The 12,524-nt window shown below is 52.9% G+C and overlaps 1 protein-coding gene across 1 annotated transcript; it reads right to left on the bottom strand.

The window, feature by feature from the left end:
* Positions 1-9,812: 9,812 nt before the first annotated feature.
* On the bottom strand, positions 9,813-11,134 carry CYSLTR1 (cysteinyl leukotriene receptor 1). The gene has a single exon (XM_026054685.1). The coding sequence runs from the start codon at positions 11,109-11,111 to the stop codon at positions 10,074-10,076; it is 1,038 nt and encodes a 345-aa protein (XP_025910470.1). The 5' UTR covers positions 11,112-11,134; the 3' UTR covers positions 9,813-10,073.
* Between the last annotated feature and the right edge of the window lie 1,390 nt (positions 11,135-12,524).

The following is a 12,524-nucleotide window of genomic DNA, read 5'->3' as shown; positions in this document are numbered from 1 at the left end:
GCAGCCGCCGCCTCAGCGCCGGCGCCACCGACCGCGGGCCGCCCGCTCCGCCATGATGGAATGCGGGCACTGCGCCTGCGCGGCGCGCGCGGGCGGGCGGGCGGCAGCGCGGCGGGGAGGGGAGGGCAGGGGGGGAAAGAGGGCGGGCGGCGCCGCAACCAAAATCGTCCCCTCGTGTCCCGCCACCCGCGCCCGCGCAAAGAGGCGCGGGGGGGCGGCCACGGGGAACGTGGGGAGGGTGGCCTGACATGGAGCCGGGTGGGTGCTCCGTGATGGAGACGTGGCGGCCAAGGAGGGGAGAAGGGGTGGYTGAGGTGGCATGGAGCAGGGGAGGTGCCAGGTGGGCGGGTGGCCATGCACGAGGCCCTCAGTGTGGTGGCCAAAGTGGCACACAGCGTGGGACAGAGGTGCGGCTGCCCTGCCATGCTGCCCTCCTCTCCGGTGACAACCGGGGGTGACAACCCCAGTGACAGCCGCGTCGGGACACCCCGGCCCAGCCCAGCCCTCCGCCTCCGTGATCCGCGGAAGCTTCCAGAAGGTTCCAGGTGCTTCTGGGCACACGGTGCACGCACAGCACACCCCCCCAGCGCGGCGCTCGCTCACGTCGCGAAGAGCAAAATTTACCGGAGAAAAACCYCAAGTTCAGCATTTAGATAATGCAGATGAAGAAAACAACCTTTAGAAATACTTGGCCAAGCCATATGCTTACGTGGGATTGAGCTTAGGTGCATCTTTAATAAATAAATGTCAGTTTGCAATGAGTAAAGAAGTTGTCCCTTTACGATTTTTCTCTGAAGACCCGTGGGAGTGGTTTTACACCTAATTCTACACGTACCGGCCCAGCAAACGTCAAAAACATACTCTGCAGATTGGTGTTGTTATCTTCTGGCACTATATAAAAGCCTGGTTTAAAACCTTTAGGATAAATTCTGGACAGGCATGGAGAGCATGACATGAAGTTTACATGCTAAATGTAGATGGAAGAGGTTCAGATCTCCTGCCATGTGCCACCGATTCTCTTCAGTAGCTTCACTGTCTYGTAGACAATTAATAAAGAAATCATTTAGCGTCAAAGGCTGCCCCTGGAAGTACCCTAATGATTAAATTTTAGCTTTGGGACGTGTATAAGAGCCGCTTTGTTGGAACAGATGGATGCAATATCCTTTGTGATCCGGAAGGCGYAAGTTGGTAGCTGGTCCGGGTGGAGAAGACGGGACACTTCTCTTCATGACGTAATTAGCAAAACCTATTCCTAGCCTCCACACCGACTTTTCCACTTCTTTCTACCTATTCCACAAGTTTTACGGCATGCATGTGACACCAAGCCTGATTCTGGTGCTGATAATGCAGCAGCTCCTATTTGTGCCCCGATGAACAGTGAGGATCAGCACGTCACACATTTTACTACAGTTCCAAAAATTAGAAATTATTTATAGAATAGGTCTAGACCTCCAGAAAGGCACTCAGAGGAGATAAGCTGCTGTTCTTTCAGGTCATATCTTACTTTGATCACTAATATTTTGCATTTCACTGATCATTGCAAAATGAAAATCGAGCTCCATCTCAGATTTCAGGCCTATAAATCCTTCAGAAAAAGTAGCCGGCAAGCTCAGCACGGGGAAGGCAGACCTGCTTTCCACGCTATTGTTGTCCAGGAACAAAAGGCTGGTTAATCATTTCACCTTGGAGAGAATTCCTGGAATCTCCAGCTCTCCATCTCAGGAATCTCATAACTCCACAGGCTCTAACTAATCTGCAGTGAAGCATATCCAGTRCCCTGGGGATTGCATTTCTTAAGYGAAATATTTTTTTTTACCTAATTTTAGGGAGGAGATCCTCTGAAAGAGACCCATCAGGATGGGATTTGCAAATTGGAAATATACTGCTTAAAATGAATGTGACTACTGAAGGCAGGGATTCAAGGACTGTTTTGAATTCACAGCCTCAATATTTATCCATTGCCAGCTAAACCTTCAAAGTTATGACTAGTGGTGTTGTGTGATATCCAGAGGTCTCATTCCCCATCCTGAGCATACTGTGTCTGATATCCAGAATAAAGACGGTCTTCAGAGGTGGGTGATGAACGTTTTATTTGTGTCAAAGGCTCCTGGGCCTCCCTGCTTCAATTATTAAAATAATTCCTTTGTAGGTAATAATTGGTATTTTAGCACTCAGAAAGACCTTTTTCCTTTCCTTCATTCATTAAAACATTCTTTCTCCCCCTAGTTTTCCATTCTAAATATATTATGTGTTATTTCAAGGTATTCCCTGGTAATTCTAGCAAATGTGGGATCTCACGGAAAAGCTAACAAAATCATAGCCAGTTGCTGGTGAGACTTGGGATGAACGATCGAAAGACTGCCCACATTCCACAAGCTCCAGGGCTCCCTTGGCCCTAAAATCGCTTCAAGTGCAAGAACCATTCCCACACTGCAGAAAATGAATGACCAAATGTCTGCTGCCTGCATCCTACCTTCAGGCTGATGCAGGATGACAGGCAGGGAAATTTCCCTGCAGCTGGGCCTGGGAAGTGCCTGGCCGGCGCGCGCGGCTCGGCGCACCGCGGTGGGCTGCTCCAGGTGGCAAAGCTCTGCAGAAGAGACATTCTGCATGGCTAGTCCTGGCCAAATTGCCTGGAAAGAAATCYGAGGTAAAAGGGGCAGAAACTGCAAAAGAACCAAATAAATCTCTGGTGCTTTTGCTCCGTTTTGGAGTTAATCGTAAGGCCTGTGCAAGGACAGCGGCGAGGTCGGGTTTTACATGTGTTTCCCTCGCTGCTTTGCGGTGGTTGGGGACACTGTGGCACTTTGGTCACTGGTGGTGCAGGATCGTTCCCGATAAGCAAGGAGCTCTCGGAGCGAGAAAGCCGCGGCAGGCACAGCAACCGGGAGGGAAGGAGGAATTAAAGGGCGGAATATAAGATTGGGAATCGTTTGGTGGAAGGAAAAGGAAAGAAAAAAAAAAACGCCTCTGTSAAAATGGGAAGTGGAAATGAGTCAGGAGGGAGGGAAGGGAGCATAAATAGGAAGAAATCTGGGCTTATAAAGGAAGGGCCGTGTCTCTGGAATGGAAAAGGAGTGTTAAGAAGAGTCAGTCTTAATAAAACAAAGGCAGGATCCTGTGCCAAAAATATGCTCGTTCTTCCTTTAAAAAACTTGAATTGAAATTTCTATTTTTCTTTACCAAATTCTATTGTTCTAGATGAATTAATGGGGAGAAAGAAATAGGATATTTAATGGAAAACAAAAACCTTCAGCAAGAAAGCGGAGGAACGAGAGATAAGGGGGATATCACCRAGCACAAGTTCCCCTCCAGACAGGGGGAACGAGGCCGGTGCTGGGAGGCTGCTGGAAAAACAAAAKAAACGGCTGCTTGGGAGGACGTGGATGCACAACCCGCCCCCAACCAGCCACCCCTTATCACGGTGRTTAGCAGCTGCTGCGGTTTCTCCTTCCAGCCCATAATAAGAAACGAATATGAATATTTTTCGATTTTTTTTATACATTTTTTTTTTCTGTACTTGCATGGCAATAATAATAACAATTCTGGTTATTTTAACTACTTCCTAGCAAAGTCACCCCTCCTTGGGATTTGTTCGGACCTGTGCCAGAGGTCTCGGAGCTCCGTTTTCCCTGATTATCCGAGCCGAAAGGCGCTGTGTGCTCGAGCGCGGGAGCGAGCGAGGCAGCGTGGCACACAGGCTGTTACGGAGGCAGGTTTGGAGGGAGCGCGTGCGCTCGGCTCTGCAAAAAGCGGGGYTGCAGCCCGGCTCCGAGGCGCTCGCGGCGGCCCCGGCTCTGCTCCAGCGTCCCGGGATCCACGTGCCGAGGGAAGCGCCGCGGGAAGAGCCCGCGCGGCAGCGGGAGCGGAGCGTCCCCCGCGGGTCCTGCCGGGCGGGTGAGATCCTGCCCGTTCCCGGAATTTGCTGCTTGCTCGCGAGGGAGCCCCCGGCGCGAGGCAGCCCCGGCAGAAAGGACCTCGTGTCCGTCACCACCGCCTGAACTCGTCAGGGGCAGCAGATCGTTGCCGCGCTTCATGCCGKGGTTTTGCCCCACTAACCCAATAACGCCATTTCTAATGAAGGGATTAAGTTAGACATGGAGCTCAGCAGCGTTCACTGTGCTGCTTGCATAGGCACGGGGCTATGTCCTCCTGGTAGAACTGCAGCYGGTGGCTATCAGTAGGGAAAAAAACCTTAAAACCAAAAAACTTCTGGCATCGATGCAGAMAGGCAAGAGTGAGCAGCAGGGTAACCTTGGCAGATGATGGACACTGCTTTTTGGTGCTTCTTTCTCCATCCCTCCAGGCCGTAAAGCTCAAGAATCTCCCTTGAAGTCACCAGATAGCGATAACATCATTGCACCCGCAGTGCTGAGGGCAGTGAGCAGTGGAGAGGGTGCAGGGCAGGTGGAGAAGCCCTTTGCGGAGCGCCGCGAACGCGCCGCGCGCTCCCGGCCGTGGCACGTGGCAAGGAATGCAGTTCAGCGCCGGGGTAACGTGCACTTTGCACACAACATCTGTTTTACCACATTTTCTCTCRCTTGTTATGTGGCGGAGACTTTGTATAAACACTCTGTATCCTGGCTGCCCTCCGCATCTGTATCCCAATCCTTGGTTGGACTGAATTCCTCGGAAATGCAGCAGTGTGGAAAAGCTTCCCGGCAAACTCAGTCCTGGCTGCGCTGCYGAGGCTCCCTCCCAGCAGCTGCTGCAATTTCGGGAGCAGAGATGCCTGGAAACGCGTCGGGCGCCGCCGGGGCGAGCGCGGAGCGGGGAGGCCAGTTGCTTTGGGGAGGTTTGCGGTGCAGCGGGCAGCCCGGCTCCGAGCCCTGTCCCTCCCATTAGCACCASGGCTTCTGCTTGCCCAGAAAAGAGCCGCAAGGCTCCGGGGCAAAGGGCTGCTTGCGCGCGACTCGGTAACGACCGGTTCTGCAAAACCTCGCGCCGGCGCTTGTAAATATAGAAAACTTCTAGGAAATGYGCGGCCTTGGGCTGCAGGGACGTGGCGTTCCCCGGCACGGCCCCAGCGTCGCCCTGGCCACCCACCTCCAGCGCCTCCCGCAAGGCCGCTCTGCTCCCTTCTTCCTCCGATTAGCCAAGGACCCCGGTAGGGATCAGGTATCCAGGTTTGGCCATTCCCGGCACCGGTGCTTTGCTCCAAGCTCTGCTGCCAACGAGCCWTGGAGAGGCGAAGGGAAGCGCCAGGGCTGATTTCTGCAGAGCAGAGAGGAGGGGAAGGCTGGAAAGGGAAGAAAACAAGCGGGAATAAACCTGCCTGTGACAAAGCTGTAGTCCGCATTGAAACTTCGACATTTGGAGCTGATTTTGCCATCAGAGCAGAGCCTGCGGGTGGGACGGGCGCGAGGTGGAAGTGCCGCCGTGCCGGGCGCCACGGGCCGCCCCGCGCCCGCTCCTGCTGCCGCCGCCGCTCTCCGGCCTCCCCTCGGGTCGCTCGCCTGCACCCGCTGCTCTGCGTGCTCCCCGTTTTCTAAATCCCCCCTCTTTGCATATAGGGAGAAAAAAAAAAGTTATTTCCCTTGCAGCATCAAAGTTTTGCACTAATTTCAACTTATTTCCATGCGTGGGGGAAAAGATTCCCCTCTGCGCGATGCAGATGCCGTGGAGATGCACGGCGGTGCAGCAGAGCTGCCCGGGTGCCATCGCGGATGGCTCTGCCCCAGTTTCCCACTGCCTTCCTCTTGCTTCCCTCCCTTGCTCCTCTTTCCATTGTCTTTCCCCTCGCACTAGTTCTCTCCTATCTGGCATTTTCCTCGCTGTCCCCAGACAACCTCTTTTACTCGCTCTCTTCTCCAATAACCCCAACCCTCCTTATTGTTTCCAGTGCCTTTTCTGTCGTTTTGCTCCCCCGAGGCCCCCGGGCCGCTGCTCCGTGCTGGGGTCCCGCTCCCAGCCGCGGCGCTCCCAGCCCCGCGGGGCCGGAGCTCGGGATCCCGGCCCGTCGGGCCCGCGCGGCCGCCGGAGAGGCCGACGATGGCCTCACACCAGCGGCTTCGCCGGAGCACACGTGGTCCGTGGGAGCACAGAGCAGCCACGGATCCGGCCTTTGATGCAAATAAGAAGCAGCCACATGGCACGAAGCACTTGGGAGCACTTCAGGCTGAAAGAAAAAAAAAAAAAGAAAAGGAAAGAAAAGAAAAAGATGCAGCTGTGAAGAATACAAATATTGGCTCCTGGAGGAAGCCTCCACATTGTAACCATTATTGCAATCTATTTCTTTGTTCAGGGCTGATGCTCTCCCTTTGAGATTGTCACGGGTCTAATTTCTGTCCTCGGAAAAGAGCCGAGAAGGTCCAAGCAGCCGTGAGATTCCCTGCCTGTGGAAGCTGCAAAAGCCCCATCCTCCATGGGCTTGATCACTGCGTGGGAGAACCTGCTGGGAAAATGAGTACGGGAAAAGAAGGTGAGAAGAGGAAAGTGAATTGCCCCGTTGGAGATGCGGAATGGAGACTGGTGACCCATCAGGAGCTGTTTTGGGGTCCTCACCCAAAGGCTTCTCTGCAACCCAGGGCTGAGTTGGCCAAGCTGCAGTCACCAGCAGCAGGGGAGCCGCAGGAGAGCCCTGCAAGCCTGGCACCTTGATGCAGAAAAGCTCCATGTTGGCTCCACTTGCAGTTCATTCCTTGTGTCGTGTTTAGCTGTGAGGGACGGGGCAATGTTGCCCATCAGGAGACGCCGCTGGAGCAGAGTCCCCAGAGCAGCACCAGAAAGAGCATGAAGTGACCACGAAGTGACCGTCTTTGCTTGTGAACATCCTGCACTCTGCGAGCGCAGAGCACTCAAAAAATAAATATTTGCACTGCGAATAATCTAGCAGGACTCGTTGCCCCAGTAAAGCCACCTGCAAGCGGCAGCCCCAGCGCGCGGCCTCGCTGTTTATCCCAGCTGCGCGGCCAAGAACGAGCACTCGGAAGGCACATTTGGAAGAAACGTGGGATTCTCATTTCAGAAATACGAGGCAACCGGTTCTTGCCTCCCGTGTCGGCCCTTTGGCTCCCGAGGGCGCGCTGGGTGCGGGACGTGACGTGGCAGCGGGTCCCGGTGTCCCCACGCAGCCCCGTGTCACCACCAGCCCTGGATAAACAGCTCTGCGCTTGGAGCGGTCTGCAGCAGAGACAAGCACGAAGCCGGGGACTCTGCACCTTAACTCCCTGCTGTCGCTGTCTTCTTTGTGGGTATTTTTTAAAGTGCAGGGAGGATTGAACAGTTTTAAGTGGGCAATATATCCTATTTATATTTCTCCCTTGCAGCCTTCGTTCAACTCTCACCACATCCATCTAACCGGAGAAGAGTCGCGTTGCCAGCCCGACGTCCCCTCGGCCACAACGAGCTGTATTCAGCGTCTCCCACTGCAACGCTGCYGCGTTCACAAAACTATCCAGTAGAAATAAATGGGGAAAAATAAGGAAAAGCAGGATATGTAACCCRGCTGGGGGGTTCAGCTCCCCAGGCAGAGGGCACCCAGCCGGGCTCTCCTTGCCAAAGCTGCTGCCATCGGTGCCTTTATCTTCCTGCGAAGCTGGTGCAAAGCCTGGGGTAGGTTTGCTAGCCCATAGGCCTGGTTGTGGGTGTGYGGCTGGACCTGAGGATCTTGAAGGTCTTTTCCGACCATAATGGTTCTGTGATTCAAGGGCGCTGGCTCCGCTCGTCCCTGCGGCGGGAAGGCCAGAGCAGCGGCGCTGCCAGGAGCTCAGCACACACCCGCTTCCCAGCAAGGCTGCAAGGACCCAGAATATTTGTCTGCACACGTGGATGCTCACAGAGCTGCAATTAGTCATTTAGGAGAGCTGAAGTTCAGTCTCCAAACTCGCAGCAACAGGAGATGCATTTGTAGGTCCGGGATAGCTGGACACAAACCGCTGCAATCACTTAGTTGCCCTGCATTCCTACCAGCATTTTATTATACAGACAGGATTTTAAAATCTCCTATACTTTCCTTCATCCTTACCCTTTTTAATTATTATTTTTAATAATTTCCTTGCAATCAGATCATCCCCTCTGCTGTCTGGGAAGGATACAGAGTGCAGCGCTGCCCCTCCAGCTGCAGGGAAGCCACCCCTCTCCTCATGTCAGATTGCATTGAAAACAGGGAAGAAAAATGCTAAATTGGGATTCACAGGATTACTCCTGCARACTGAGTCCCTGCGGGTGCATCACCCTTAAAGCAGGAAATTTCCATTCAGTGAAACCCCTTGAGGATCCTCGTGCATTAAACCATTTAAATCGTTACCTCTTGCATCTCAGCCCTGTGTGTGTCTCCCATAAAGCCGCGCAGAGCAAGCGACCGCGGCCGCAAGCTCTGGGCAGCCTCTGCATCCCTCTGTGAGCAGCTAAGCACTAGGTGACACCCTTGCACCACAAATCGCAGCGTATGCACCAAAAACCCCACGCACAGATCCAAGGCCGGAACTCTGCACCGCRGCGGCCCTTTTTTGGCATTTCTGCAGTCGTGTCGTTCCCCGGCACCGCGTCCCTCCGGTTTCGCTTCCCGYTTCCCGGCTGTTTGCTTCCGTGCATGCGAGAGCCGCCGCTTGCAGTGACCCAGCAGGTGACACCTCTCCCGGCACAGGTTGCACCTTGTGCAATGTCACTTCACCSTCCTCCCTCTGCCGCCAGCACCCACCAGTGTTAACTTCTATCTGTCCTTAAAAGGCGGAGCAGGTGCCCAGGTGCTGCAGGAAGCTGCGTCCTGCCCAAACCCTGGATCACGGCACAGCTGCTTCAGTTCTGCAATCCTTGGCTTCCTCACTGGAAAAAAACACCCCGATATTTCTCTTCCCCTTCCCATTGTCTCATTAAAAAAAAAAAAAAAAAAAGACATTTAGTGCAATAAAATGGTTGGTAACATGTTTATATATTACATATAGCTTTACTGTACAATGCACAATAGTTTAAAAATTGGGGAATGTTCATTTTGTTTCTATGTATTCAGAAGCCCAGTTTTCCAAGGCGAATTCTATTTACAGATGCGCGATGCCCTTATGCTCTAAGACACATTAATGGTACCAGTGGTGACACTCCAGAGGTCTAAGCCAGCGTTGCTCGCGTTCCCCGGAGCAGCCAGGACCAGCAGGGCTGCAGACTCACGGGCTTTCCACAATTTACAGACTCCTAGCATTTTCCAAAGAGGCTTTTCAGTGCTTCATAAAAACTCACAGCCACCAATTAATTTGCAGCTGAATTTATTTTTCCCCGTGCCTTTTGACGACTCAGAAGACACCTACCCTTTTGTACAAGTGCAAAGCTCACTTCTGCCAAGCAGAAACCCCTGCCACGGAGCCAGACCCTTCTGCTCACTCTCATTTTACAGGGCCACAATTTTCTCGATGTTATTTGAATAAAGAAGCGTCGCAGAGACCACAACATCCAAACATGCTTTTTGCTATTAATCCCTGTTCTCCAGTCTGAATGCTAAGCTTGGTCCTCTTATTGGATCACACATCCCAACATTGCTGCATCCCCTGAGAGGAGGGGAGCTTGGCGCTGTTTTGGTGGGTTAACCTGAAAAACACAGGAATTTCTTTTTCTTTTTTTTTTTTTTTTTCTTTTTTAATCTTTAAGATTTGGAAGTTTCTATTTACACAGGAAACACGGCCCAAACCTTCTCCGTGAAACATGCTCCATGGTTCAGTCTTGCGTTGCCCCGGCTCGTCACTGACGGGTGGTGCTGCCGTGGGCCTCCTCCCGTGGGGCCGGGGCTGCATCTTCTCCACCAGGTACCGGAAGGACGGACTGTCCTGCATGAGGCCAACCCAAGCCAACCCGCTCCGAGGAGACGTCCGTGGGGCTTCATGTAAAGGCCGTTGATGCCGATGCTCCCGCCGAGGGGCTGGACGCGGCTGTGGGCTCTGTCTGGGCTTGCCCCGGCTCGAGGAGCCCGTGCTCCTCATCACCTCACAGTCCCAGCCCCATTTCCAACTAGCATAAACTAGACTGTCCACTCTAATTATTATATACCTAATTGCGACAATGATTTACGGGCTTTGTTCATCGTCACTGAAACAGTTTTGTGATCTTGGTTGTCCATTTGAGATCCCGCAGGAAAACTCAACGCTCTACGAATGGCCCTCCGTCGCRTTCCCATTTACCTTTTGGCTTTCTCCAAAGGGTTCCTCATCCCTTTCTTTGATGGAGAACTTTTTCCTGAAGGCCTGCGTTATGCTGGAGGAAGAGACCTTCCTAAATGTGGTGAGTCTCTTCCGAAAGTTGCCCCCCGAAAAGAAGTAGAGGAGCGGGTCAAAACAGCAGTTGGATGCTGCCAAGGGCAGCGTGACCACCACAGCCTTCTGCAGGTAGATGGCATCCTCACAACTGGCGTTCTTCAGCCTCAGCACGTGCAGATGGACCGTACGCAGGATGTGGTAGGGGGTGAAGCTGACCAGGAAGGTAGCCGTCACGATGATGATCATCCACACGGCCTTCTTGCGGTTGGCCTGGTTCTTCTTCAGGGAATTTTTCAGCAGGGTCCGTATGATCATGGTGTAGCAGATGGTTATGACAACAAAGGGCAAAATGAAGCCCACAAACAGGGCAATAAAATCCAGGATCACGACGAGATTTGTCTTCTGGGAGTTTTCRGGGGGCTCGAAGCACTTGGTCTTGTTGCCGTGTTCGTAACTCCCGTTGCGCAGGAAGGGAGCGCTTGTCAGCGTAACAAAGATCCAGATGCCAACACAGACCAGCTTGGCCTTCTTCTCCGTCACCAGGTTGATGTTCTGCACTGGAAAAACGATGGCTATGCAGCGAAAGAAGCTCATCGCGGTCATGAAGAAAATGCTGCAGTAGAGGTTGACGTAGAGCGCGTAYGAACTGATCCTGCACAGCAAATCGCTGAAGAACCAGTTTCCCTTGTGCACATAGTAAACGACCCGAAGGGGCAGCGTGCAAACACACAGAAAGTCGGAGACGGCCAGGTTGAGCATGTAGATCTGGAAGGCTGTCTTCTGCCGGTAGGTCTTGATGAGCACRTACAGGACGACGCCGTTGCCCACGAAGCCCATGATGGAGATCATGGAGTACAAGGTGGAGTACACGCGGTTGCGGAAGTCGTCGATGGCGTGGTGGCACGACAAGTTATCGGACAGGATGCTCATGTCTCCCACGTGACGATTGGTCCTGACTGGCAGTGAATTTGGGGCCTAAGGATGAAAGAGTGAGGTGAGTTTTATTATAAAGCGCAGCGCATACAAATAAAACAAAATTATTAAATAGGAAAAAAGACGATACCCCTCTCTTTTAAAGGGGACAGCAGCTAGGAAGGGACGTAGAGCTTCCTGTACCTAATATATTACATACAGACCTAATATATGAGATATACATTACTATCACTATGGGTAGAAAAGCTGTAGTTGTGGCTCCTAAGCTCTGGAAGAGAGGTCTCGTTTTCAGAAGCCCTCAGCAGCGGCTGCATCCTTCGTGCCCGCCGTGCCAGCGAGGGTTCCTCCGGGGCAATGCTTCCGCRTTGCTCCGCGGCACTCGCAGCCAGACCCCATTTTTAACTTGCTGCGTTAATATCGACACTCAGCTAGGAGCTTCGCGCTGAGCAACGTTCACAGCGGTGCCTTCCAAAGTGATCGGAATTTGSTTTTCAGGTCCGCTCAGCCATCCTTTTGGGAAGATTTCCCCTGTCATTTAAGGATCCATTTGCAYGCAAATCCTAATTTGGATTTGCTTCAAGGAAAGCAAGAGCAAAATATCCCCTCACATACTTTCCTCATTCACTGCCATTATCTCATAATTCAGATAAATGATCTCAGATTGCAAGGAAGATTCTGTAAAACTCCGATCGTTGGAGCCCATACAGGCGAAAGCGGGGAAATAGGGTGTTAGGGGGAAAATAACAGGAAGCAACAGGATGAAGGTAGCAGCGGGGTTATGAGACACGCACTGCGGATGTGCTCAACCCAGGGCACGCGGTTCCATCAAGGAGAGCAGCCTGGCAGTGCTGGGGATGCGCTGGGGATGCAGCGGGATGCTCCAGCCTTCAGGCAAGCCCCAGCTCTAGGAAAACCTGCAGTCTGCAAATAACCACGTGGACACTCTGCAAGGTGCAAAACACATTAAAGTTCAGCAGACGTCAACGAGGCAGCGCAGAGGTGACGGGAAGCAAAGTCCACTGCTGCAGAAGATGCTTTTTCCCCCTTTCTGACTTCTTGTGGGCAGGGAGGCCGTGCGAGCCAGGGCTCATGTGGTGGCACGAAGCTCTCCAAGCAAAGCAGGCGATGGGGCTGCAATACCTCTTCACAACCCGTTATCTTGCCGCAGGGAGAGGCCAGGAGTTTACCGACACGTATTTGCCCATTCCCGCGTGGCCAGATCCTGGAGGCAGAGCTCCGGCTGGCCGCGGAGCAGCGGCAGCGCCGAGCACCACCTGAGCGCGGGCGAGATGCTGCTGTCCAAATCAGCTCAGGAAAACCGGCCCGATAAAATCTGCATACTTACCAAAGCAGCACATATCAGCTCTTTCTCAGACTTAAAGAAAAAAAAAAAAATCGAGATGTTTGTGA

This window comes from Nothoprocta perdicaria, unplaced genomic scaffold (assembly GCF_003342845.1).
Source record: "Nothoprocta perdicaria isolate Ctin4 unplaced genomic scaffold, notPer1 scaffold_124, whole genome shotgun sequence".
Lineage (NCBI taxonomy): Eukaryota > Metazoa > Chordata > Aves > Tinamiformes > Tinamidae > Nothoprocta > Nothoprocta perdicaria.
The sequence above is the reverse complement of the archived record's forward strand: the minus strand, read 5'-3'. Positions and strand labels throughout refer to the sequence as shown.